General features: G+C 60.9%; 1 protein-coding gene across 5 annotated transcripts; it reads left to right on the top strand.

The window, feature by feature from the left end:
* Window positions 1-1,969: 1,969 nt before the first annotated feature.
* On the top strand, window positions 1,970-23,638 carry NADK (NAD kinase). Of its 5 annotated transcripts, XM_039876879.1 has the most exons (13): window positions 3,104-3,260; window positions 5,521-5,613; window positions 12,807-13,025; window positions 14,619-14,702; window positions 17,991-18,120; window positions 18,396-18,504; window positions 18,576-18,661; window positions 19,575-19,677; window positions 20,006-20,160; window positions 20,366-20,465; window positions 20,547-20,704; window positions 21,268-21,350; window positions 21,769-23,638. In XM_039876879.1, exons 3-13 carry the CDS (start codon window positions 12,847-12,849, stop codon window positions 21,941-21,943), a joined length of 1,362 nt encoding a protein of 453 aa, XP_039732813.1. In that variant the 5' UTR covers window positions 3,104-3,260; window positions 5,521-5,613; window positions 12,807-12,846; the 3' UTR covers window positions 21,944-23,638. The 5 variants fall into 5 exon arrangements, with proteins under 5 accessions (XP_039732814.1, XP_039732815.1, XP_039732812.1 ...); XM_039876880.1 differs by lacking the exons at window positions 3,104-3,260; window positions 5,521-5,613 and adding an exon at window positions 1,970-2,095; XM_039876881.1 differs by lacking the exons at window positions 3,104-3,260; window positions 5,521-5,613 and adding an exon at window positions 2,049-2,070.
* Window positions 23,639-26,940: the final 3,302 nt, after the last annotated feature.

Genomic DNA, 26,940 nt, shown 5'->3' with positions numbered 1-26,940 from the left:
TGAAAACCAGTGTCCGTGGGCGCTGTCAGCGAGCAGAGCTAGAGTGTGGACGGAGAGGGCGGCCCTCGAGGCCAGACCCCAGCTGGGCCTGAGGGACCTCTGTGTCCATACTCGAGGATCGCGTCCCTTCCGCTCCCGGCGAGCATGTCCACTCCACCGGGCTGGACTTCCCTTCATCCCAAGCACGCCTGTGTCTCCCGCACTGCCTACACAGCAGGGTCCCAGGTGGGAAAAGGCTACCCTGCCCCCACCACTCTGCTCTGTCCCCTTCACCCCTGCCATCTCTCCCACTCCTTGAGTCATAAGTCCAACCAAGGTCTAACTGCCCCTTTGCATCCTCGTTGTGTGACCTCTAGCTGCTTGGTCTCTGCCCCTGTGGCAGCTGCAGCAACAAAAGCGCCTGCTTCCTCGAGGCCTTGTGAGGGTTCAGGGAGCCCCTGTGCAAGGTGCTGGAGCAGGCGTGGTGCTGGGCGCTTCACCGTCAAAGGCCACTGCCCACTCCAGGTTCGCGGCACCGTGGGGTCCCCACACCTGCGGCTCCCTCTGCCTGGTGCTCTCCCGCCTCTAGACAGTACGTCCTTCACCGAGCGCCGAAAGTGCTGTTCTCAGCTGAACTGTGTGCCTGGCACTTAGCAGGTCTGCAGGAAGAGGGGCTGCCCTCTCAGCCCCGTCCCCTAAAACTGGTCCAAACAGGAGACTGCAAAGTGGACAGTTCTGGCCACTGGGGAGGGCTAGATCAGGCCAGGCAGGAGGAGCCAGACATGCTGGCTGTGGGACAAACTAGATGACCTTTAAACAGCCCGAAAAACCTCCACGGGGATCCTGGGCCCCTCTGGGTCACTTCTCCTTTCGGGTGCTGGGCAGCCTCTATTCGTCCCCTCACCCCTGCCTGGCACAGCTGAGGCCAACTTCCCCAGAGCTGGGAGCAGGACCCCAAAGAGAAGAAGCCCTTCCACCCCCTACTTGTGCCCTAGAGTCAGGCAGTCCCCAGACTGCACCCAAAATCCAGGGTATCCCTGCCCCCACTCCGTGAGTCCAGCTCTGGGCAGCACCCCATCAGGCCCACATGACCTAGGCTCCCTATTTTTCTCACCACTCACTCCACATTCCCCCATCCACCTCTCATAAGAGGGTGGGTCCAGGGTTTGGGGGTGTGAAGATTAAACAACATGGGAGCCACGTTTAAGAAAAAGAATATTGACAAATACCAAATTTTGTTAAAGATTTCTGCATGGCTGCAGAAAGGTAACAGCATGGGAATGAGGGAAGACTCCACCTTTAAGACCCCTGAGTCCCTCTGAGGCAGACCCCCCCACCCTACACCCACCTCTCCTCCTTGCGGTGAGTCCTTCCCTCGCCCAACCACAGCCCAAGGACACCTCCTCTGGGAAGTTCCGGACACCCTCAGGGCCCCCTCCCTGCTCTGGCCTCGCAATTGCTGAGCGGCCCTTCCGGGGCAGTTCTCAGGGCGGGGGCTGGGGCCTGCGGGGAGAAATTGCACCATCAGAGGGAGCCGAAGGAAGCTGCAGCCGGTTCCTCATCTCTGAAATGGGGAAGCGCTCCTGGCCAAGTCTCAAGGTCCAGGGTGGCAGAGGGTTTCGTGATCACAGACACGCACCTGCACAAGTTCCCTTTAGAGAAAAGCACACAGGAAGTATGATTGCTACATGACCTTGGCTAGTGACACTACCTGCACTTGGTGCCTTCTCCGCAGGCTGTCCCCTCTGTGAGGTTCTTGGGAGGACTTGGCGCAGTGCCTGGCCTAGCAAATGCTGAATCAAGCATCAGTACTACTGTGATATCCAAAAAAACAACACTCTAAGGCATTTCCTTCTGTGGGTGTGGCTTAGGCCAGTTTGAGGAAGCAGTTGGGTTTACAAAACAGCCAGATGGGGAAGTCAGAGCTTGAGAAATTCCCTCAAATTCCCCCCCATCCTCACCCCCCTTCTCACTCACCCTCGGTGACCCCATTGCCCAGTGGTTCCAGGACAGTGGTATGACGTGACCAGCAGTGTTCCAGGTCTGGACATAGGTCCAGGAGCCCCAGCAAGAGAAGACTGACAATAGCTGGTATGGGCGCTGGGCAGACCTAGGGGTGAGTGCTCCATGTCAGGGAGACCCCAGTGTAGAGAAGAATGGTGGCTGGCACTTGGGGAGCCAGGAAAGTTACAAAGCACCTCCTCAGTGCGTTGTCCGGGTTCATCTCCTATAGTGACCCCGGCACAGTGTTGGAACGGGACTCCTGAGTAACGGGCTAACGGGCAAACCAGCAAGCCAGCAAGCCTCGGGAGAACCAACTTGTGTCCGGACTAGGGGAGGGGGAAGCTCCACCGAAGCTACAAGGGGGGCACTGTGGCCTTGACTCCCTTCCTCCTCGCTGGGTCCTGCAGTCCTGGCGGGGGAGGGGCGAGAACCGTGTTGGCAGGTCACCCTGAGGGGGCCCCACTTAGGCGGCAGGCCCAGAGCCCCTGCGGTCCAGCTGATGTGCAAGGACCCACCAGACTGCTTGGGGTGGGCGAGGCCCGCTCCCTCCAGCGGGGCTGGCAGCCCAGGGACGCGGCTCTGCTCACAGAGTTGTGGTTCGCAAAACATGTTCCTTCTAAGCAGAGGCACAGCCTGGTAGTCATGGAATGCTCGGCAGATGGTGTCACCACTCGGGGGCCCGCAGTCCTCCCGCTCGGCCTGCGGTGGAGGCGAGCGGTGCGGGAAAGGGATCAGGCGGCGCGGGTGGGCGGGCTAACGACGCGGCAAGGAGAATGGGGACTAGGGATCGTCGTCCGAGGGCAGCCGGGGAGCCGCCGCTAGCGTCCGGTATCACCACCCCCAACAGGCGGCCGGAGTCCGCGGGCCTGCTCCACCCGCGCCGTGGGGGCACGCGTGCGCGGGGCGGGACGCGTGCGCGGGGCGGGACGCGTGCGCGGGGCGGGACGCGTGCGCGGGGCGGGACGCGTGCGCGGGGCGGGACGCGTGCGCGGGGCGGGACGCGTGCGCGGGGCGGGACGCGTGCGCGGGGCGCGGCGGCACGCGTGCGCAGGGCGGGGGCGGGAGGCACGCATGCGCGGGGCGGGGCCGCGCGTGCGCACTGGCAGCGCGCCGGCATTGCTGCTAGGCGGGCCGGCGCCGCGGTCCCGGCGGCCGTGGGGTGGGAGATGGCCGCGGCGCCGGGGGCCGGCTAGCGACGGCGAGCAGCGGCGGGGCGGCGGGGTGCGTGGGCTCGGCCAGGAGAGGGGCAGCCCCGCGGGCGCCCGCAGCAACTAAGGGTGAGTGCGCGCCGCCGGTCGGCCCGGCCCGCCGCCTGCGGTCGGGGGCGCCAGGGGTCGCGGGATCGGGGGGCCCTGCCTAGAGCCCAGGTGCGGACGCCCGGAGGCGCTGACCGCTGTCCCCGCCCCGGGAATGCGGCGTCTTCCCGACGTGGGCCTGGCCTGAGGGGACCGACTCCCACCTGCGCCCCCCGGGCTCCCCGAGCCCGGGACGGCTGCTGGGCGGCCTCCCGGAGCCCGCGCGTGGTGGGCAGCTTAGGGGCTCCGGCCTTCCGGGGCAGCGGTCAGTCAGGGGCTTCGTAACTACACGTCACTCTGCGAAGGCACCTCTGCGCTGGGCGCCGATGGCTGGGAGGCCCCGCAGGTGGGCCGGCCGCTGTCCCCAGCGAGCAGGCGTTTCTGCTTTGGCCCCGAATTCCGAGTTCTCGTTTCCTTTCTCGCCCTGTTTCACCCGCACACTTATTCGTGCGTCTGGGAGCCGTTCACAGTGCTCCCTGGTCCGTGGTCTCACCGCACCCTCCAAGCGGGATAAGCGAGTTATTCTCCCTTCTGGCTGGGCGACGTCAGCCCAGGGCTCCTTCCCCGGACACCCCGCGCCTTGCAAACCTGCTCCCAGCAGTCACACCGAGTCTCCCTCGTTGTCACCTTTGCCCCCACCACTAGTGGTCTTGAGGACAGGGTCCAGTGCCAGCGCAGTGCCAGTGGTTTGCACTTGGTGGCAGGCCCTCAAGATGGTTCTGGTTTTTCTTTGAACTTTCAGTTGGGTTTATGTTGGTAGCACAAGCCTGTGTGTGATTCATGAATGATGACAGAGGGGTCTCCCAGCAGCTGGCCAAGCAGCAGTTCTTGGGGCGTGTAGGCGGCTGACAAATATGAGGGGAACAGTGCCTCTGATAAGTAAAACCGGAAACAGTCTGGCGTTCGGCGCTTGAGCAAAGGTAGGCCCAACCTGTGGACTGCAGAGGCGGATGGTTTTCTTTGGGAGTCCTTGGCCCCACATCGTTAGTACCTTAAATTGCCACTTTCCTGGGAGGCAGGGGACTTCAGAAGCAGACCCAGGCCCAGGGGAGGGCGCTTGCCTGCAGGGCCTCCTCTGGGGCTTTTCTTCTGGCCACTCACACCTGTGCACAGGTGCTGTGCAGCATCCGGTCCTGGATGCTGGGGGTCAGTGGGCAGCTCTCCTGTCTGTGCTGGTGGACTCTGCTCACACTGTCTCCTGGACCACACTGCGGTGGTCCAAGTTTAAAGCAAGGGAACAAGTAAACACGTGTTTCGACACTTGGCAAAAGCTATTCAGAGAGGCTGGTAAAGGTGGCCGGGGACGTAGCAAGGGTGCCCTGTTGGCGGCGGAGCCACGCAGCTGAAGACTGGCCTCATGCGGAGCTGTCTGGGCCCTCATTTTCTAATCTGCGCAAGGGGTCCAGCCACCTCTGTTCACGGCCCCTTCGGGTCTCTCATCTTGGGGAGGTGGGTGTGGGTTGAAGGTCAGGCTGTTGCGTCACGGGGCCACAGAGCTTTCCAAGGCTGTCCCCACTCACAGCCCCTCTGTGAGTGCCGAGTTTCATGGCCTCTGTGCCTGCACTGGGCGTCGCTTACCCGGGAGGGCGGATGGCGTTTAGTATGCACTTTGCCCCAACTCAATGCCAGCTAGTGGGGTTGAACGGTTAGTTCCCCATTTGTCACCAAGTAAACAACTTTTTCATTCAGGGTTTCAGCAGATACGGATTGCGAGCTCACACTGTGTTTCAGTGGGGCGGGACTTGTTCCGCCCTTCACACACATTCTTGTTGGCATCTTGGTGTGTCCCCTCGCCCCTTTGCGTGATTTCTTCGTCTCAGAATACTTTGTTACTGTTCTCCGACGAGGTTTTTCCAATTAAACTTCCCAGTGCAGAATTGGATTTTTCAAATGAGATTCATGCTGTCAGGATCTCGACTGTCCTTAGATGAAGTTAGAATTTCATCCTTTTAGAGCAGTTAACAAACCGAACAAACCTGACCCGAGTGTGAGTCCTGATTCACCGTTGTCAAAGTGTGTGCTGCACAGATGACGGAACTTTTAAAAGCTGTTTTTCATATTTGATGAGATTATTTCGTTAATAAGTTTACTGCCTGGATAGCAAATTTGTCTTTGCAAATAAATATTAACAGCTTCTAGATAATGTGTAACAGAATAGACAGTTTTTAAATATATTTGGTCTTTGTGGTTTTGTTTTATCCTTTTCTTTTTTTTAATTATTAACTTTGTTTTTTAAATACAGACACCCAGGAAGTTGTAAGAACAGTGCAGAGAGACCCTGTGCCAGTCCCCCAGTGCCATCTGACATGTTAGTAGTGCAGTAACGTAAAGTCAGGTAATCGGCGTAAGACAAGTACAGAGAGCTACGCCCTATTCCGATTTCACCAGTTCTCACACGCGTGTGGTTCTGTGCAGTGTAAGCCGTGCATGCGTTTGTTTAACCACCAGCACAGTCGAGACTCAGACCTGCCTGTCACACCAAGGACCCATGCTGCCCTTTGTGGCCGCCCCCAGACCCCATTCACGCTCCCTGGCGACTGCTGTCCGTTTCCCCGTGTGGTCTTGTCGTCCTGAGAATGTGGTGTCCGTGGGATCCTTCAGTCTGTGACCCTCTGAGACTGGCTTTTGCACTCAGCATAAGGCCGTTGAGGGCCGACCAAACGGTTGCAGGTCTCGCGGACGGGTCCCTTCTGTATGGCTGGACCGCACTGTGCTCCGCCCGTCCCCTGCTGGGAGGCCTTGGGCCTCCGTGTGCGGTGTCTGTACACACGTTTGTTTCGCTGGGGTAAGTGCCCAGGTGCGGTGGCCAGGTGTGGAGTTGGTTTCCCTCGTGAGCTGCCACACCATTTTCCAGAGTGACTGTGCCTTGCACAGTCCCACGGCGATGGCGATGGCGATGCGCGGGTGGCTCCTCCGCAGCCTGCCTCTCTCCCCGCTGCTGTAGCAGCCCTCATGCTGCGGGGTCGCCCTTACGGGTTCAGCTCCCCTTGCTCGTCTCCCGTGGGACGGCCGCTTCGGTCTGCTCATCTCTTTCGCCCATTTTCTGATCGGATGGAAGGCGTTTTTATTGTTGTGTTTCGAGAGTTCTTCATATAGTCTAGCAGAGTCCTTTGCTGGACACCCAGCCTGCAGATGTGTCTCCCAGTCTGGGGCTTGGTTTTCAGTCCTCAGCAGGGCCTCCCACAGAGCAGGCTTCTGATTTGAATGACGTCCAGTTCATTTTCTGCCTTCCGTGGACTGTGCTTTTTATGTCGTGTGTAAAAAATCCTTCTCAGCCCTGGGACCCAAAAATGTCTCCTGTGTTTCTTACAAAAGTTTTATAGTTTATGATTTATACTTAACGTAATTGATTTTGGCCCATTTTGTTCGCTTTCGTGTGTGCTGTGTTCAGTTGAGGTGCGCTCCGTTTGCCTGTGGGTGTCTTAAGCGCTCAGCACCGTTTGCTGAGCGGATCTCTCTCCTCCACTGAGTTGCTTGTGCGCCCTCGGCAAAAACCCGTGGCGCGCGTCTGCGTGGCTCTGTTTCTGGGTTCCGTTCTGTCCCCCCGCTGTGCGCGTCTGTCTCCCACCGAACACCACTCGGCCTCGATTGCTGGAGCGCAAGTCTTAAATCAGAGTGGTTCGTCTCCCTTTATTCTTTTTAAAAGTTGTGTCAGCTATTCTCATACCCTTACCTTTCCTCATACGTTTTAGAATCTACGAACAAGTCTTACCTGGGTTTTTCTAGAAATTTCATTAAACCTGTACATCAGTTCCGGGAGAAGTGACACCTTTACTGTGTTGAGTCTTCTGGCCCACGAGTGGGGTAGGCTCTCCCCGATGCAGATCGGTTTCTTTCAGCAGCGTTTATTATTTTCGGCGTCCAAGCCCTCTGCGTGCTTTTACGTCTCCCTCTCGTTACTTTGAAGTGCTCGTGAAGGGTGCTGTTCCCACTCAGTCGGCATCCGGTTCGCCCTGCTGCGCTGGCTGGGACGCCCGGGGCCGCGGTGGGTGGAGTCGTGAGAGCCCATGTCCTTGCCTTGCTCCGCATGTCAGGGGGAGGCATCCATTTTCTCGCTGTTAAGTTTCATGTTAACTGGTTTTGTGCATGTTCTTTATCAAGTTCTCTCTATTCCTAATTGCTGAGAATTTTTATCATAAACAGGTATTGAGTTTTGTCAAATACGTTGTTGTGAGTCAATGGGTACATTCAGGCGATTTCTTTCTCCTAACCCGGCGCTGTGCTGCGTCGCGTCGATGGAGCCAGCCTCGCATTCCCGGAACAAGCCCCACTGGCGGCTGGTTTCTCCTTTCAGACATCACATATTGTGTCCGTGTTAAGGGTACTTTGGATAGTACAAAACATTACCTGCAAGTCAATCAGATTTAACTCTTAAACTACAAGTCGAAGCTGAGACGGCATCGCGCTCATGCTGAGCTACAGAATAAGTTGTATTCTGGCACTTTTTCCTTAACAGTCGAGCAGCCGGAAAGGGATTTTGGCCCTGTCACCGTGCAGCTCGGGAGACCTCTGCCTCGCATGGACGGTGGAGGTCGTGCGGTGTGGCGGGCGTCCTTCGTGCATGCAAAGGGGCCTTTAGACTGTTCAAGGCTAAGTCCATGTGATTTCTTAACCAGTAAACGAACTTAGAAATGAAACTCTGAGCATTGCTCGCAGACTTAAATTCTCTCAACCATTTAAGTGAGAATTACATCAAATGACTTATTCCTCTAAATATATCACCCGTAACATCAAACAAAATAAAAACCCAATGATCATAAAACTATCATAAGCTTTTTGGAAGCTTCGTGATGCCAAGTTCAATTCTTTCCTTCCTCTTCTCGGGGCTACAGTAATCTCACTAGGTAGTTTTTTCTCTACCTTCTCGGAAGATAAAGTTTTCCACATCCTTCTAGGATTACAGCATCACCTGACGGGCTCAGGCTACAGGTTCAGTGTGGTAACAGGTGACGCTTAGGACCCTGAGTGTCCTCCAGTGCCTGCAGCTGTGGAGCCCCACGCAGAGCCATTCCCCGTGTTACTTTGTTGATACGATTTCCTAAGCTGCTCTTACTTCAGTGGGACTTTTTGTGGCTCGTCTTTCTTCCACGTGGGTTTGGCTTCTGGCAGCCTGGTGCGTGCCCCCAAGTGTGGTCTTCCGGCTTTCGCAGTGTGGGGAGGGGATGAACCAAGGCTTTGTTCCCAGAACTCACCGAACTGAGTCTGCAGGTCCTCCCTCTTCCCGGGACCCTCGGCCAGCTCGTGCCCCCCGCCTCCCTGCTGCGTCGGTCCCGTTGTCTGTCCACTGCAGTCATAAGCGGGGGCCCAGGGACGTTGGCCCAGATGCCGGCTCTGCCCTGTCCTAGCTGTGTGACCCTGGGCTTTCGGCGTCCCAGACAGGACCTGGCGGGGCGGGCGCGGGTTCCGTGGCATGTGTGCGCTGCTCGTCCTTCGTCCCGGTCCGGTGTCAACATCCACATCCCGGTTCTCACCAGACGGCGGGCAGCACAGCCCACCCGCGGGCGTCCCCCTCTGGTTCAGTAGGAATGAAACACCTCACGCGTGCTCGCCCTTGCCCGTCACAGCTGACCGACGTCACCTGTCAGCTTTTCCTTTACGAGCTCTCTTCTCAGACGCCGCTTGTTCCCCGCGTTTCTGACTGGTCTCTCTTTGAGGCTTGTGTGGTGGCAGCCTGGCTGACAGGGCCTTGCCCCCGGCGCGCCGTTGCTGAGCACCAGGATGGCCGCCCCAGGTCCAGGCCACCGTCAGCGCCACCGCAGGGGGCCTTGCCCTCCCCGATTTGCGAATCGGGGGAATAGTGTGTGGCTTCACTCGTGCCTTCCAGGCAGCAGGGCGTGTTCGTGACAGCTCACTGACCACTTTTCAAACGACATCTCCTCCGCGAGCTCGCGCTGGCCAGTTCGCGCCCGTCGGGGTCTTAGGTTCCCGGCAGGCGGCTGCTCAGGGAAGCAGGTGTTATTGTCTGTTTCAGCGGCTCTTTTGCGATGAGGAAGGAAACAATCTCTCCAGGTTTTCTCACACCAAGCCAAAGTCTGCCTTCTCGTACCTCTGACCAGTTTGCGCTGGTGCCTTCCGGACACTGCTGCCCTCTGCTCTCTGCCATCAGACGCTGCCGCCACTGCGGTCGGTCCCTCCTTGGCCGGTGGTCTCTGCCCCCGTCACGGTGCTGGTGCCAGCCACTGGTCCTGCCCGCCACTCACATTCTCGGTTTCGCACTTCGCCCTCCTCCCAGACTCCTCCAGACCCCTTCCTCTTGGCTCCTGATGGGGCGTTCACCAGGCTCTGCCCTTCGGTGCCCCCCACACCCAAGGACTCCACGTGCCGACCCAGCTGGACCAGCGTCCCCTGAGCACCAGCCTTGAACGCGTAGCTGCCCGTTTGTTCTGTCCCCTTGGCCAGGAACAATCACAAGGGTCCAGCGGGACCTTTCAGGCACTGAGAGCCCCTAGCAGAACAGAATTTCTATAGCTTCGATTCTGGGACAGCGGGGGATAGACAGACCCCAGATAAAGCTTTGACATAAGGCCTGTGGGGCCAAGGGACCCAGACTGGCATGTGCCTTTGAGCAAAGCTCTCAGTGGAGGGTGGCTTCCTTTGTGGGGCATCACGGGGTTCCATGGGCACGTCTCCGTGTGGACGCCTGTGCCGTGTGCTCGGGTTCACACCCAGGTGTCAGGCGCTGGCGTGCCCGCAGGCGTGTGTCTAGTTTTGAGGAACTGTGGCTGGTTTCCAGACCGGTTATACCGGTCTCTGCCCCCGGCCGTGCCCGAGAACGCAGTCCCCTGCCGCCTGGCAGCGCTTGGCCTGTGGCCTGCTTTCTTCCGTGCTGGCTGTCATGCTGGGCAGGGGTCGCTGCCCGGTTCTGGGCCGCGCTGCCCTGATGACCGCTGCTGCGGGCGCTGCTCATGCTCACGCCACCCGTGTGTCTGTTCCGTGGCAGTTCCCCAGCGTTGGAGTCTTTTGCCCGCTCTTTAATTGGGTGGTTTGTTTCCTCACTAAATTTTGAGAATTCTTCATATATTCCGGATGCAAGTCCTCTGTCACATATGTTTAGCAAATATTTTCTGTCAGTCTGCAGCTCGTGTTTCCGTTTTAGTAACAGTAATCATGTGAAGGGTAAAAGATTTTCACAGTACTGAATTTCAGTTTCTCAAGTTTTTTTCTTTTACAGTTTGTCCCTTTCGTGCGCTGTTTGGGAAAACTTTGCCAAACCCAAGGCCACTGAATTTCTCCAGCGTTTTCTTCTGGAAGTCGTGTGCTTCCGACTTGCGTTCGTCTGAGCACATGCTGGGTGCGAGCAGAGCTCCGCTGTGCGGGGCGGTGACCTTTCCCCCAGGGCCACCTGCATCCCTCCGTCGAGACCCATGGGCCGTCTGTGTGTGAGGGTCGTTCTGTGCCTGTCTTCACATCAGTGCTGTCTTCACCCCGGCTGCTTCCTGGGGCTTCACAGGCACCAGGCGGTGCTCGCCCTTCAGGTCTGTTCTGCAGCTTTTTAGCGGTTGTGGGTTTCTGTCGTTTACTCATGGGTCTTGGAATCGGCCTGTCATTTCATTTGGAAAAGTCTGCTGGAGTTTTGTTGGTTGGATTTGGTAGATTCTGTAAATAAGTCTGGAGGGGCACTGAGGTCTCGACAGTGCCCTGCCCCGCAGCCTGTGAACGTGGCACGTCAGCAACGTTTTGTAGGTTTCGGTGTCATTGACGTGGGACGTGATTTCAGGTGTGCCACCCTTTCTGATCTCCGCAGTGACTCTAGGCCACGTCTGTCCCTACACGGTGGTTTTGTTTCTTGGGACGAGGACCTTCCCGCGTTGCTCTCACGTCCACGCTGCCGGTCACGGCCCAGGAAGCAGGATCTGCACTTCTTTTGTCTGCTGTATCCCTACGTGTTGTAGATTTTATTGTTACTGAAATGGTGTTTTTAAATTTGTTTCTTCCTGTTCATTGCTGGTACACAGAGATACAGTGGACTTTCACGTATTGAATTGGTCTCCTGCAACCTTGCAAATAAACTCCCTTGTGCCATGTGGTCGGTCACTCTTCTGTAGGTTTTTTTATTTTTTTTTTTCATTTTCTTGCTTTCTGCACTGGCTGTAGCCTCCAGCGCAGTACCGCACAGGAGTGGGTATTGGACTTGTTTGGTAGGTTCTGGTTTTCACTGACTTTTCCTCTAGTCGGATGACTTGTCAGCCTTTCTAAAGCTTGGGAGGGCACAGGTCCACAGGGCGGTGTTGCCATCACCTGGGGTCCGGTCGGGCGTGGAACTCGGCTGTCCCAGAGCCCGTCCGGTGACTGCGACAGGCAGGGGCAGTGCGTGTTCGGGGACCCAGTCGCCTCTGACCCTAACATGGAGGCCCTGTACCCCACACCCCACACCCCGCCCTCCTCTGCGGCACCTCACTTTATCCTCCTGGCGCGGCATCCGCCTCCCCTGGGAGACAGGCCGGCCGGCCTCCTCGTGTCCGTCACGACCTCGGTTCCGCTGCTCGCTCGCACGGTGAGGTGGCTCGTGTGGCGCGCTGCCCAGCAGGGTCCCGCCTGGGGCGCCCGTCGGGGTCTCCCTAAGCGAGAAGCCCATCCTGTTCTGCTCGCCCCTTCGGCTTCCTGGGAAGGACAGGCAGACCCCCCGCCTCCAGCCGCCGCTGTGGGGATCTGTAACCCCTGTCGAGTCAGTCGGGAATTTTCTCAGAAAATTACTCTCTGACACAGGTTTTCCGGTGAGTGCGGTTCTTCCAATCCCTCGATCCGAACGTCCTCACGGTTTTTTCCAAACTGTGCTCTTTCGGTCTCTGCGTCGACCTCCGCCCGCGTCCCTCTCCCCTCCTGCCTGTCTCGGGCGTGTTTCACCCCTTCCCTCGCCTGGTCAGTGAGTCTCCGCTCGTCGCTCTTGATTCTCCAGCGTTTCAGCACAGGTTCCGGGGCGGCTCGGGCCTCGGGTCCATGTTTACACTGTTCTTTTCGACGTGCTGTCACATTAGTGTCAGTGTCCTTTTGAGCCCTGGGTTGGTTAAAAGAAAGTCCAGTTGCTCCCGGGGTCGGATGAAATCGCCTCTGCCCTTGTCCCTGGTTCTGTGGCGTTGCGGTCGGAGGATAAGCTGCTCTCTGCCTGCACTTTGGAAGCTGGAATTTTCTTTGAGGCTGAAGTAGGTCCGTTTTGGCGCGTTTGATCGGCGCTGGATGGGAAATGCAGGCTGTCTGCAGGGCGCGGAGTCTGCTGCGCCCCGGCCCGCCGGCCTTGCTAACCGCCTTCCCTCCGCTGTCCTGGGCTGCGCTGAAAACCGCATCACCCGGGCCTCTCTGTGTTAATTGCCGTGTCCCCTCCCTGCTTCCCGAGAGGGACGCCAGAACCCTCGCCCAAAGGTGCTTCCTTATTTTCTCACAGTCGTGGAAAACCACAGGCGAGTTCTGAGTCTTGAATGAGTCTGGGTTCTGGGTGGAAGCGCCGTCTCCCGACGGAGCAGACGCAGTGCGTGTGTAGATGGCGCTTTGTGCACACTTCCTTCCTTCCTTCCTTCATTTTGCTCAATCAAGGGACCTGTGTTCGTCCGACCGAAGCCCTTGCTCGTCAGCGATGGAGACGGAGCAGGAAAAGGCAACCCGGAGGAAGGGGCTGAGCGCAGACACCACCTTGTACCGCTGCACCGCGTGCCATGGGGACGAGGACTGGGTGCTCGGCGCCCCCATCCGGGGTCGGGCCAAGGCCCGCAGCCTGTCCGCCTCACCCGCCCTGGCGAGCACCAAGGAGTTCAGGTACGGAGGGCTCTCGGCGTGTCGGTGCAGGGGGACATTGCCACCTGCCAGGGCAGCGGGCCGGCTTCCAGCCGAGTGTGGCCACAGGGCTGTTGTATAAGCGGCCTGACCTGCTCGCGTCCCTTGCACAAGACGCTTGAGCAACCACGGGCTGCGCTGCCGGCTCTGGCCTTGGAGTCAGTAAACATGGGGCGTCTCAGAAGCTGCCAGGATGAGCGTTGCCACTGAAACAAGGATCACATCTGAAATGCAAGGGGACGTCGGGGGTAGAAGCGCAGTGGTGTCAGGTGAGGTGGAAAAGCCCACGGGCCCTTCCCGGTAGGTGGCAGCTGGGGACGAGGTGCTGGCACCGTTTTCTGTGTAGAAGGTCCTAGCCCATGTGTAGGGGAGAGGTGGCTGTAGCCTGCAGGCTGGCAGCAACTTCTCCCAACTGTGACAGCATCCTGAGTGTCAGTCGCCCCTCCGCCTCTGGGCCACATGCCGCAGTGTTGGATCCCAGCAGCACCGCCCCATGCGTGTGGTTTTGTGGGGTTTGCATAACTTTTCTCTCTCAGAGGACACTGAACCTGGCATGGTGGCAGCAAGTCATTAGGTGCCTCTGCCTGTAGGTGTTGGGACGGGAGACGCGGGCAGGCCCAGTCACAGCTGGCTCTCGAGCAGAATTCTCTCGAAACACTGACTTAGATGAACCCTGTAGATGCAGATCTGAGAACTTTCCGTCGGGGCGGCCTGGGGGTGGCCTTCGGTGTGGCCCTGGGCAGTGACATTCAGCCTGTAGCCAGCCTCCAGGACTCTCAGGCTGGCCGCCTCCACCGGGCCTCAAAGTTAGTCTGCGTTGAGATCTGGGTTCGTTGAACCCTGAAATACGGGATTGGAGACAAAAGCAAGTCTGCCGGCCCCGCTTGGCTGGCTGTGGCAGTGTTTCTGGTGTGCAGGGGCCCGGTGAGCCATTGGAGGCTGGTGTTCTTTGGAGGTGAACACGCCCTCTGCCCTGTCACTTAGGGGTGTCCTCATTGTTCTTTTGGCCCCTCACCAGGGTGGGTGCTGGATTCCCAAGGACAGGAGAGGGCGGGCAGCCGAGTAGCGTCCCCAAGATCTGACTGTGGCCTTGTCAGTTGCTTTTCAGTTACTAGAAAGCTGGGCCCTCGGGTGGCATCTCCCTTGTTGGCAGCACAACTCAGAGTGAGCGTGTCTGTCAGCTTCCCCCCGAGGTCCCTGGGGATGGCGTCTGAGGTCCTGGTTCCCAAGTGTAGACCTACGACTGGTCCTCAGACAGGCCTGCTGAGAGCCCATGCATGAATTCAGGTTCCAGGCCTGTCCCCAGATGGCGTGGTCCTGCCTTCGGGGCTGGGTCCTTGTTCTCAGGAGCATTTCTGGATGTGTCCCGTGTACCTCTAGGTTCTGTGGCTACCTGGACGGTCTGTGGCATGCACATCAGCTCTGCAGAGAGGGGCGGAATCTTCCAGGTCCACCCTGGGTGCTGGACAGGGACGCGGCTAATGTCATCTGGGCAGAGCCGCCTCTGAGACGTGGCACAGCCTGCGCCCTGTCGCGTGTGTCCTAGCCGGGGCTCACACTGCCTTTTTCCCACAGGAGGACCCGCTCCCTACACGGGCCGTGCCCAGTGACCACGTTCGGACCGAAGGCCTGCGTGCTGCAGAACCCCCAGACCATCATGTGAGTGTGCAGGGCCAGCCCCCGGGCCCCGTGCTGCGCAAGGCTCTGGCACATGGGTGCCAGGTCCCTTGCATGCCAGGCCTCTGGGGCCCCAGACTGTGGGTGGGGCGCGTCTGCTGAGACAGAGGTGTTTCTTTGTTTTTCGTATAAAAACTCCAGCAGGAAAAATGAGATATTTTCTACTAACGTGTTTAATGGGTCAAATGTTTCTCCTTTAATTATTTTTAAAATGCAAGATAGTAATTGGCTTTCTTGAGAACCTGAGTTCCCCTGTTTGAGGGAGACGCCGCTTTGCAGGTGCTGCTGTCAGAACGTCTGCACTCGGTGGCCGCTGAGGGCAGCGGGCCTGGGGCACCCCGGCGCCTGGGTGGGATGCCGTTTAAACACCAGGCAGTTAGGGCGATTTCGCTGACCCTGCTGCCTCCCGCCTCGCCCGCCTCGCCCGCCTGGCGGTTCCAGAGGGGCGAACCCTAGTGGAGCTCCATGCGGGCCTCTGGCTGTCACTGTCTCAGCAGAACACTAAGGTGACCTGCCCGACGTCGCGCTTTGTGTGAAGGAGAGTCAGGATTCCATCTCAGCTCCGGCAGCCATGACCAGTGCCTTGTGGCGGGCTCGCTGCCCCACCCGGCTTCCTGCAGAGCCCCAGTAGCGTCCCTTCCTCCTGGGGGAGCCGCGGGGGTTCACCGACTGCAGGTGATAAGGGCGCCGGCTCTTGTGCTGCTGTGACTAAGGCTGCTGAGGGTCCCTCCGCCTTCCTGCAGCCGTCACCCCAGTGTCACAGCCAGGCCACAGGTCACGATCCCTCTGCACAGGGCCACAGCCAGCTCTAGGAACTGTGATGGTGCCTGTGCTGCCACCTCCAGGCCACCTGGGGAACTGCCTTTCCTGGTCTTGGCAGAGCTGTTCTGTCCTCGTCACTCACATCGTTTTAAGTGCCACCTTGGACGGCCTGTCACAATCCCATCTTAGTGGCCATCGCCTACTCCCAGCCGAGCCGTCTGTGTGTTTTGGCTTCGTGAGCCTCGAGTGGGGGCTCAGGTTGCATCTGAGCTGCTCCCCGAGGCCAGGCAGGGCTGTTTGGAGAGGGGTGCTCCAAAAGTGTCCCCAGGACTGCAAACGGGGGTCGAGGATGAGCAACTTGCTCTATCCCTCCTAGGCCCTGCGCCCAGCACTGTCAGCTGGGGGGACGGGACCCCATTTCTCCTCCTTGAACGCCTCCAGCACCGCAGCTGGGTGGGGCAGGGCTTCACGGGCACGGACCCAGCTTTTCTCCCGACGTTCAAAGTGAGATTCGGGAGAGAGATCGGTCAGAGCCTTGCACTTCCTGTCTGAACTTCCACCGCGCGTGCCGGCGTACGTTCTCGTACGTCTAAACGCGGAACTGCCAGCACCCGATCGCTCTTGGCTTACAAGTGTCTGGGGTAGGCCAGCTGCCAGGCTTCTCGGTATCCCCACTCTCCCATCTGGTACCCATCGCTTGTGTGCCAGGGAAGGGTTCGTGTCTCACTTTGCAGGGACCCAGCAGGAAGTCGAGCGACCCCTTGGCGCCAGGCCCCTGCAGGGCGAGACTGAGCCTGCCTGGGTCAGCGGGGAGGGGGCCTGGACCGCCCGTCAGACTCCCACTGGCTCGGGCAGAGGGCTGCGAGCCGCCACACCCACTCCAGGGCCTGGGGCGGTGCAGAGGGCGATGAGCCTGCCTCTCCCCCCTGCCCAGGCCTGAGCTCCTCCCCCGCTGCCTGTCCCAGCGGCCGCTCAGGTAGACATGCCGCTGTGGCCAGAGGGGGGCAACAGGTCTGGCCTCTGCTATTGAAGGTGACCCTGGGGACTGTTTTAAGTGGGAGATCAGGGAAGAGGGCTGTGGTTTGCGCCGCGGTCTTCGCGCGCGACACTCCTGTGACTTAGTTGTCTTGTGTAGCCCTTAACACTTCAGGGCGGTGTTTCGCTTCCAGTTCTGAGGACACGGAAGTTGGGGCGATGGTGCCGGCGCACCACTGGGAGAGTGGGGGGCAGTGTGCGTTACACGCCTGTCCTTAGCAAAGCATGATGGGAAGGCCGTGCGCAAGCCAGTTGTCTGCTCCTCATGAGCGCACGTGGGACCCGGGCAGGCGGTGCGGCTCGTGGAGATGTTGCGAGTGACCCCTTCCCTCGCAGAGATAGGTGCCCACAAAGGGCGAGTGACGGGCTGAGGCCGGACATGCCACCACTGGTACTAGTGGTTCAAGTCACAGCTTTGGAAGTTGCCAGGGGGCCATCGAGTCGTCAGGAAGCTGTGGCCCTTGGGCAGGTTCGCAGCCTCCATGGAGGGTCCTTGGCTGCATGTCCTGCGGCTGTGAGCGTGGTTTCCAAGCGGGCGAGGTGTGTGCTGACCACGGTGGCCAGCTCATCCACACGCCGACCTCCGACCTTGCTCTCCACGCGAGTCCCAGCTTGCTCCCGTCCAGGCTAGGACGTGCCCACCGTGCACAGTAATCGCAGTCATAGCTGGGGGCTCTGCCCGGGGGGTTCCTCCCCTCAGCGTGGACCACGCACCACCACGCGTGTGGCCTCCGCACGCCGGCCCGCACAGCGCCGGTCCGCGTCACAGCGCCTCAGGGACTTGGGGGCTGCCGTTCTCGGGCAGGACCCACACTGGCTTTTTTAAAAATTTTACAGGACAATGTTAGGGTCTCAGCAAAATAGAGAGGCAGACACAGAGATTTCCCATGTGTCCCCCGCCCCACACACAGCCTCCCCACGGTCAGCACCCACAGCTGACACCTCATCACTCAGGGACCCCTTTACGTTAGGACCCTCAGTACTGTGCGCTCTGTGGTCGCATAGACCCATAGTAACATGTATCCACCATGACAATCACACAAGCCGTTTCACTGCCCCCAAATCCTGCCACTGTCTTTTAACTGGTTTTTAACTAAAACTTGAGGGTCGGCCGAGTTGTTCCTTCAGTGGTGCCGACATGGGGGTGCCAGAAGCTCGTGCCGGGGTCTCCAGGGGCAGGGTCCATAGTCGGCTGGATTCAGTGTTTTTGCGAAGCCTGGCGTCCCACCGGCAGCAAGGAGGGCACCAGGCGAAGGGCGGCAGGCTCGGGCTGATCCTGGAGCAGGTCTGTGAGTGGCGCTGGCAGCGAGGGTCGTGAGGAGCTGAAGGAACAAGCACGTGTGTCGGGGGCCACCAGGTGCCTGGGGGGCGGGGCTCGGCCAGGCACAGTGAGCGGGGGCCTGTCTGCCACCAGAGCCACACTTCCAGGGACACGGCGCCGGTCCCGGAGTGAACGCCCCTCTCCCCTCCAAGGCACATCCAGGACCCTGCCAGCCAGCGTTTGACGTGGAACAAGTCCCCGAAGAGCGTGCTCGTCATCAAGAAGATCCAGGACACCAGCCTGCTGCAGCCGTTCAAGGAGCTCTGTGTGTACCTGATGCAGGTGAGCGGGGGTGGGGCTGGGCAGCCCAGGACCCTCTGCCATCCTCTGCCGGGGGGTGCAGGAGAGAGAGGGCACAGGGCTGGCCTCCTGCCCGGGTTTCCATGTGTCCAGCTCCAGGACCAGTGACGTCAGCAGACTCCCTTCAGGACAGCGGCCTTCGTCACGGCCGGGCAGCGGTCTGCTGTGGCAGCAGTGTGCAGCCAAGGCACAAACCCGTTCCCCATCACGAGACGCCCGACAGCGGCGTGGGGCTGATGTGCCGGTCTGCCTTCTAGGAGAACAACATGATCGTGTACGTGGAGAAGAAGGTTCTAGAAGACCCTGCCATCGTGGGCGATGACAGCTTCGGGCCAGTGAAGAAGAAGTTCTGCACCTTCAGAGAAGGTGAGCTGCCCCAGGGGTCTGTGCCGGGCGCGGGCGCGGGCGGCCGTGACACTGTCCCTGTCGTTCCGCAGACTACGACGACATTTCCAACCAGATCGATTTCATCATCTGCCTGGGCGGGGACGGCACCCTGCTCTACGCCTCCTCGCTCTTCCAGGTGAGGCCCCCGCGGCCCCGGCGGCGCGCCTCCTGCCGCAGCGGTCGGCGCCCCCGCCTGGCGCACACGTTCGGTCGTTTGGCGGTAGGTCAGGCTCACGGATAGGCCGCGTGCTGTGCCTGCTCCGGCGCGTCAGGCTGGGACGGGCCGACGCGGCTGCCCCGTGAGTGGGGCAGGGGCCAGGCAGACGGAGCCCGCGAGGAGCGCCGGCACCGCGTGGGCCGAGCCTCCAGGGCCTTGGGGGTGGGGGCGACGCCAGGAGGTGCGAGGGGGCGAGGGTCTGCACGGAGCCCGGTGCGGTCATCCCGAGCCCAGCCCGCCGTCCTGGATGGACCCAGCTGGGGCCTTTCGCAGGTTGGGCGTGGAGGCCGTTGGAGAGGGCCTGGAAGCGGGCAGGGCGGCCACTGGGGCACGGTCGGGTGCCGCAGGCAGTGTGGACCCGGGAAGCCCGAATACTGTGCGTTCGGCGCTGGGGGTGACCCAACCCCTGCCGCGCTCACCTCCCCCCGTGGCCCCCGTCCTCACCGGCAGGGGCTGCAGAGCCACCCCTGAGGGGACCAAGAGTCCACTCTCCCCCCACCGCCGTTCCTGTCAGGGTCATCTGGCCTCCCCAGACCCGGCCGGGTGCCGGCCGCCGGCGCTCGCGGCCACCGCTCCTTCTTGTCCCCTGGCCAGTGGCCCGATCGGTCTCGTTGTCTTTGTCTCTCCTCCGGGCCTCCGTGGCATCCCACCGACCCCGTGTGTGGTCACCGCATGTCACCCAGCCCTGCCCCCACTGGGACACCGCGCCCCCCCACCCGCGTAGCGTCAGCCCCTTCCACAGATGGTCGGGGCAAGGCCCGGTTGGTGCTGGGGGTGACTTGGGTGACTCGCGTGGACGGGCCAGCTGAGTGAGCACCCTGCCGGTCCGCAGGGCAGCGTGCCTCCGGTCATGGCGTTCCACCTGGGCTCCCTGGGCTTCCTGACCCCCTTCAGCTTCGAGAACTTTCAGGCCCAAGTCACTCAGGTGATACAGGGTGAGTCGCGGCCCTGGGCAGGGCCTGCCATCCCGTGTGGGTCGGAGTGTCCCACCGAGTCTAGAGTGACACCTGCATGTTCTGCGGTTCGAGAATTTCTATGTTTTGGGGGTACAGACACCCTGCCTCTGTGGGTGGCGCGGGTGGGTCCTGGGCAGGAGCCGCCGCGCTCCCTGAGTGCCCTGGTTGACCTTCCAGCAGACACGAGGGTGATGCCCTCATTCTGGCAGAAGAAAAGGGGGTGCCTCGTTGGGAGGTTCTCTGTTTCTTGTGGGGTGTCACCCCATCCCTGCTGACCTCCCCTGGTGTGACCCGTCCGGGCCCCCAGGGAACGCAGCTATTGTTCTTCGGAGCCGGCTGAAGGTCAAGGTTGTGAAGGAGCTCAGAGGGAAGAAGCTGGCTGTCCCCAACGGGACCAGCAAGAACGGGGCGCTGGCTGCAGACCTGGACTCTGAAGTCGGAAAGCAGGTCATGCAGTACCAGGTCTGTGGACAGGTCCCTCAGTGGGTCCCCAAGCCCTGCCCTCCCTGTCTTCTGGCCTAGAGGAGGGGCACAGGGTGGGCGGGCTCTGGGTGGACCCCAGCGGGGAGGCCCCCATCCTCAGGGCCTTCCAGAGAGCCCACGAGCAGCCCAGCCGCCGGCAGGGCAGACACAGCCCCTCAGTGCGCGGTGGCCTCGCTGCCCTCAGGTCTTGAACGAGGTGGTGATTGACAGAGGCCCCTCCTCCTACCTGTCCAACGTGGACGTTTACCTGGATGGGCACCTCATCACCACAGTGCAGGGAGACGGTAGGTGGGTGTTGGGTGCGTTCCGGGCGCCCTGGGAACCTCACGCGGAGCACGGAGAGCGAACCTGTGGCCTGTCCCCAGGCGTGATTGTGTCCACCCCGACGGGCAGCACAGCGTACGCGGCTGCAGCTGGGGCCTCCATGATCCACCCGAATGTGCCGGCCATCATGATCACGCCCATCTGCCCCCACTCGCTGTCCTTCCGGCCCATCGTGGTCCCTGCAGGGGTCGAGCTGAAGGTCAGAGCCCACCCCTCCCCCTTCTCCAGCATGAGCTGACAGCCTTGAGCCCGCAGTACTGACCACCTGTTCTGGCCCAAGGCGACCTTGTCCCCAGGCCATGGCCCACCTTGCTGAGTGCTGGGAAGGACCTCCTAGTCCTCACCCCTGCTAGGCTCATGCTGCCGAGGGTCTGCTGGGGAGGGGGCCAGCCTCTCAGGCAGGGTGAGCGGCCCTCATGGGGTGGGGCCTGTCCACATCGGGGCCCCAGGTGGGGGTGACCCAGCCATGAGCCCTGGCAGTTGGGTCTGTGTCTGTTTGAACTCTGAGTTGGAGCCTGTGTTTCCAGCTGCGGGCAGGTGGTTGGTGACTCCGGGCCTGGGTGGACTTTGTCCTTTGCTCCCCAGGGCTGAATGTTAGCGAGACACAAGTTAACGCCTTCAAGGCCTAGAACTGGCCTTGGCACGTGGTGGGTGCTGTGAACGCCTGCCCGGTCCCTCCCGGACGGCGCCGCTCCAGGCGGGGGTCCGAGGCGCTCAGCTGCACACACTCGAGTCCACAACTGTCCCGCTTGGCACTTTCAGATCATGTTGTCACCAGAAGCAAGAAACACCGCCTGGGTGTCTTTTGACGGACGAAAGAGACAGGAGATCCGCCATGGAGACAGGTAGGTGGGCTGCAGGGCTGGAGCGCGCGTGAGGAGTTAGGTGTAGGCCCCGCAGACAAAATGTATCACCGAGAGCCTGGAGGGTTCCTTGTCTCACGTGTCACATCGGGGAACCCATGCCTGTCAGGTTGCCACACGTGGCCCCACGTTCCGCGGTACCTGTAGTCACCGACTCGGGCCGTGCTGGCTGTACCTGTCGGCTCTGTCCCCTCACCCTCCTTGCCATCCCCTCTGGGGTCCTCTTCATGGAGTAGGGTGGGCTAAGGGGGCCCATGGCTCTGTCTCGGGACTTACACAGTACCACTGGGGCCAGGCCACTCAGCAAGTGACACAGGCAGGGCCGAGGTGGCCGGCGGCCCGGGCACCGCTCGTCCGTCGGGAGCCGTTGGCTCACCTGGGCCGTGTTGCCTCCCGCCAGCATCAGCATCACCACTTCGTGCTACCCGCTCCCCTCCATCTGCGTCCGAGATCCTGTGAGCGACTGGTTTGAGAGCCTGGCCCAGTGTCTGCACTGGAACGTGCGGAAGAGGCAGGCCCACTTCACGGAGGGCGAGGACGGCGAGGATGTGGGCGACGGTGACGGCCAGGGCTAGCCCCGCGCTCCTGCCACGCCCTCGGGGTCCCAGAGCCCCGAGGCCTTCATGCCCCCTTCCCTCTCTGCCTCCCCCTGCTCGCCCCGTGGGGCAGGCCGACCTGCACACGTGCCGTGGACGGTCACACACGTGCAGGCCTCAGGTGTCACGGCGCTCCTGTCTGCAGCCAGAGGAGGAGCCTGGAATCTGCCTTTTGTTGACCAGATCAGCCATTTTTTAACATTTTAAATCTGACTTATTTTTGCATTTCTAACTAAGCCGAGGGAGCCGTGGGATGGCCGGAGCTCTGAGGCCAGCACCGCACGCCCATCTGTCAGAGCCTGTCCCCAGGGCAGGGGCCAGGGAACTTCCGTAAATCAGCTGATCGAATTCAGAGGGAATCGGAATGGATGACTTTTTTCTTAGGTGTTGAAAATAAATGTCTTACAGCCCAAAACCATTCTTCAGCCGCCGCGGTTCTCCCCTTAGGCCTGCACCTTTTCTTAGCACCCCTGTGGCAGGGCTGGGCCCGTGCGTCCCCTCAGGGGCTGCACTGAGGCTGCCCGGGCCCTCCTGCCTTGGTCCCCTGGCCCTTGTCAACTACCCCTGCTCTCGTGCGGCAGGTGCCGCTGGGTGCCACAGGTGGCCCATGAGCCCGCACATTCCTTACGATTCAGGGTCGGCACCCCCGTGCCCTGGAAGGTGTTTTAAATCCTGTGTACACTTTTTACAGATTCTTCTAAACTCTCTGAAATGCTCACGTGCAGATTCTGTCGTGCACTGAAGATTTCAGAGGGCTCGCCCTGTCGTGAACGGAGCCCCGTTCTGTGTTTGCGTGTTCTGTGTGACGGTGCTGGGACCACCTGTCCAGTCCAGCACGGCCGCTGCAGGTGGGGGAGACGGCTGGCTCAGCAAGCCGTGGTCCTTCGCAGCTGGAGCAAGAACACTGGGACAAAGGGGTCCACGTGGTGAGCACGGTGACCTTCCGTGTCGGTTCTGCGTGCTTCTCCCTGGGGGCCCAGGGTACAAGGAGACCGCGTCGTCCGGCACGCGCTCTTCCCTCGGTCGGCCGGGTGGGACACGCGTGTGCGTGGGGCCCGTGGTCGGAGATGAGACTCGGACTGCACGTGGCCTTGGCTGCTCGCGTGGCAGGTGTCCTAAACACGGGCCTGTTTTTGAGGGATTTGTCTTTGAGCTGCATTTCCATTTGCTAAATCGACAAGAAGGGAAGGGCTGGGCGCCTGCCCCAGGCCCCACCTCTGGAGCGATGGGCAGGGCTGTGCCTCGTCCGCGTGGAGGGTCCAGGGCCACACGCGCGGCCACCCACAGCGGGTCTACAGAGCTGGCTCTGCAGCCTGAGCAACTCCGCCGTCGGCGCGTGTTGGTCAAGTGCTGTGCCCCCATCCTGTCCCTCTGGGTACCTCGGCAGCTGGACCCTTGTGTGCTCAGCGTTCGGCCCAGGGTTGGGCCAGGGCGGGCTCTCACCGGGCTTCCGGTCCGGAGGACAGTGGCACTCGGAACCCAGGTTACTTGCTCAGACGAGAGAGCAAGTGCTAGTCCTGGAGCAGCATGATGTTGGGGTGATCTACAAGGCTTTGGGTTTTTTGAAGTAAATTCTTAATGTTTAATATTGTCAATATCCTGAAAATTTGTTAAATGTCGAAAGCCTTATTACTATTTTCAGATCCTTTCAATAAACAGACTTGTTTAAAAGTTGGGTTTAGTGACTTCATTTGGCTCTTTGCAGTCACCTCAGGGACACTGAGGGAGGTGGGCTGGGGCCTCTGGAGTCCATGGACACCGAGAATGTGCCCTTGGCACGTGTGGGAGAGATGGGGTCCTGTTTGGGCAGCCCGCACGTTGAATCCTGGCCCAGGTGCTCCGCCAGGCCCGGGCTAGGCAGGTGTCCCCGGGTGGGGCTGTGGGCATGGCCTCCTGTCCTGCAGAGAGGGCAGAGGGGAGGCAAAGCCTGCAGGACGCTGCCCTGAGGGACCGGAGGGGGCCTCCAGGAGGGGCTCCTGAGTTCTGCAGCCCCCAGGGCCCCAGAGGCTGCGAGGTCCCTACCCACGGCTCCAGCCAGGCCTGTGGGGGTGGGCACGGAACTCCTGTCTCCCTCCTCCCTGTCCTTTTCCTGTTCCTGTGGCCTCGTGTGGACCAGGCCTTGGCGTGGGACAAGGCTTTGCCAGGAGCCAAGTGGGCACCGCAGACATGGACACAGCTGGGCAGACCAGAGCCGGGAGAAGCCAGTGACTGGCCGCGTGCAGTCTGTCTGCCCGGCCCCCCGGAGCGCCTTCCTGCTGCACAGGTGCATCGCTGCTGCCAGGTGTCTGCTGCCCCGCCCCCGGGCAGGGGCTCAGCTGGCCTGGTCCGCGGGTAACAGGTACATCTGGGTCAGCCTGTCCGCATGTGAAACAGGCCGCAGGCCGCACTCAGGGCTCCGGCGCTCAGACCTCAGGCTGGGACTGGACCTCTCTGCTGGCAGAGCGCCCCCGCTCAAGGAGCAGGGGCCCAACCCAGGGGCTAGAGTCTGGGCCCGAGGGGCTGTCTCTGGTGGGCATGGGCACTGCTCACAGGATCGCTCTTTGGCAAAGCCTGCTGACCTCAGGCCTTGACCGTCCGGCCTTGGGGAGCACAGCGAAGGGGTTGAGGCACAGAAACTCCGGACGAGCAGCCCCAGCCAGTGGCGCACCCTGCCCTGGCCGGCCTGCGGACGCCTCTGGTTGAGGAAGGACTGCCTGACCTTGGCCATGTGAGCAGTGAGATCAATACAGCCCCTCGGTCACCAGGACTGCTCCCCGGATGCTGGCCTGATGCAGTGAGACAGCTCAGACCCCTTTGGTTTTGCTACCTTGACCTTCAGCCCTGCTCCAGGAAGGGCAGCCTGCAGGGCACACCCCCCAGCTGTGGCGGAGCCCCAGGGAGACCAGAGGCTGAACCTGGGGTGGGGGCTGTGGGTGCCTCCGCCAGGGTCAGGCTAGGTGGGGTCAGCCGGGGCCAGGCTGCCAGGCGTGGGAGTGGGGAGTGCGCACCCCTGGTTGCCCACGGGCTGTTCTTCCCGGCAGCTGCCCTGGAGGTCCGTATACCCTGCTGTCCCCCACAGTGAGGAGGGCCCCCTGTGCTGAGTGTGGGACAGCGTCAGTAGCCTACACTCGGCTGCTGTGGCACTGCCCGTTGTGACCTTGGGCTGCAGACTTCCGCAGCCTGTTTCCCTGCCTGCTGATCGGGACAAGTCACAGGCACTGCAACTGCCCCCTACCTCTGGGTGAGTCTGGCTGAGGGGCCTGCAGGTGCAACCCTCCACTGGACAAGTTCTGGCTGTTGGGACAGTTGGCTTAGGCAGTAGCTGGTGTGACTGGCATCAGTCTGCCTTCTCTTCCAAAAGCCCAGACATTGATAGAGTGGGCATCATCTAGGGACCCAGGGCAGTGTCCAGAAGGGCTCCTTAGCCACCCCAGGACTTGGGGGTCCCAGCCACCACTCGATGTCCTAGATTGGACCCCAGCCCTGGGAAGGAAGCTCAAAAAAGCCCTGTGTCATTCTGGAACCGGGCAGCCTCGGCTCTCCACAGCCCAGCAGCCCAGGGAGGGCCAAGGGGGATGGTTCAGGTCCCACTTGTGACCGAAGGGAACCAAGGTCAGCTGGACATGTCCACTCTTGCTCCTCCCTCAGGACCAGGTGGTGAGCGGCCCTGGTATCAGGGGCCATGCCCAGGCCAGCACCAAGCCTGGATGGGGCCGGGGCTAGGCCCAGGCAGATCCCACCCGACCTCACCCAATGGTGAGCCTGGCTAGCACCCAGGCCTGCTGCGTGCCCTGCTCGGGGCACTGCCCCTGGCCAGTTTTGAAGGTCCACCGCTCAGGACTGTGCTTAGGTCTATGAAATCCCTTCCCAGTGGGCTGCCCAACGGGGCAAGGCTCGCAGGAACAGAGCAGGAGCTCCTGATGCGTGGGCACCTGCTGTCCCTTCTGTCTGTCACAGCCTCGTTAGCCACAGTTAGGGGAAGCAAGTGAAGGCACCCATGAGCCCCCGAGATGAGGAGGCCTGACAAATGGTGACTGTTTAAGACTGAAGACACCGAGACAACGCACGGAGATCTAAATGTGGGCCTGGCAGGGGTCTCCCCGGCCCCCGAGGGACCGCAGTCAGGAGGCAGACACCAGGTGCCAGGAAATGACATGGTGCTGGCCAGTGCTTCCCGGCTGTGCTGGCGGGGTCCAGTGGCGCGGGGCAGAGCTCTGCACCCGCTTTCCACCTGCTGGATCAGGACCCTGTCTGCACTTCCCCGCTGCCCTCGCTGGCCCCTGGGCGGCAGGTGTCCGTCTCACCCAGCTGAAGCCACCACTGTCAGGCCAGGGCCCAGGCCCAGACCAAGCCTGTGGCGGGGAGGGCGAGGGGCAGGGGTCGGGAGGCAGACAGCAGAGCCCGGGTGAAGCTGACCCGTGAAGGTGGCAGGGAAGAACCCACTGTGGACGCTCACCTTCTTGCCTTCTGGAAAATCACCACTGAATGTCGTCCGAGCCCGAGCCGGGGAGCCTTCGGGGAGGGCGCCCGGCCCCCAGTTAGGCCCTCGTGGTCGGCAGATACCAGTCGGCCAGCCGGGGCCGTGCACCCCGGAGCTGCGCGGGCCGTTCGGTGCCTCCTTCCCTGGCCGGCCAGGTGTGCCCATCAGCAGAGGCTTGACCGGGCACACTTGAAGCTGACGGTCCAAGTTCTTTCACCCCAAATTCCACTTCTGGGAATCCAGCCAAAACTCCAGTAAAATGCGGCTAAAAAAGCACAGATCCATTGTTGTGGCTTCTCTCATAGCTGAAAATCAGCCACGGCCCAATAGTGATGTCACTCGCTCCCTTCACAGGTCGCAAACAATGTTCCTACAAATACGGCATAACACTGGCGTGGGGAAAAGCCGATTCCTGCTGGGGCCGCGGGCTGTGCGGGGTGCACATCTTCTCCCAGGTCCACGTGGGTCGCCCCACGTCCCACATGTGCATGGAGGTGAATGGCATGTCTCCACTGTA

The sequence above is a fragment of the Pteropus medius genome, unplaced genomic scaffold, assembly GCF_902729225.1.
Source record: "Pteropus medius unplaced genomic scaffold, Ma_sr-lr_union100, whole genome shotgun sequence".
NCBI lineage: Eukaryota > Metazoa > Chordata > Mammalia > Chiroptera > Pteropodidae > Pteropus > Pteropus medius.
The sequence above is the reverse complement of the archived record's forward strand: the minus strand, read 5'-3'. Positions and strand labels throughout refer to the sequence as shown.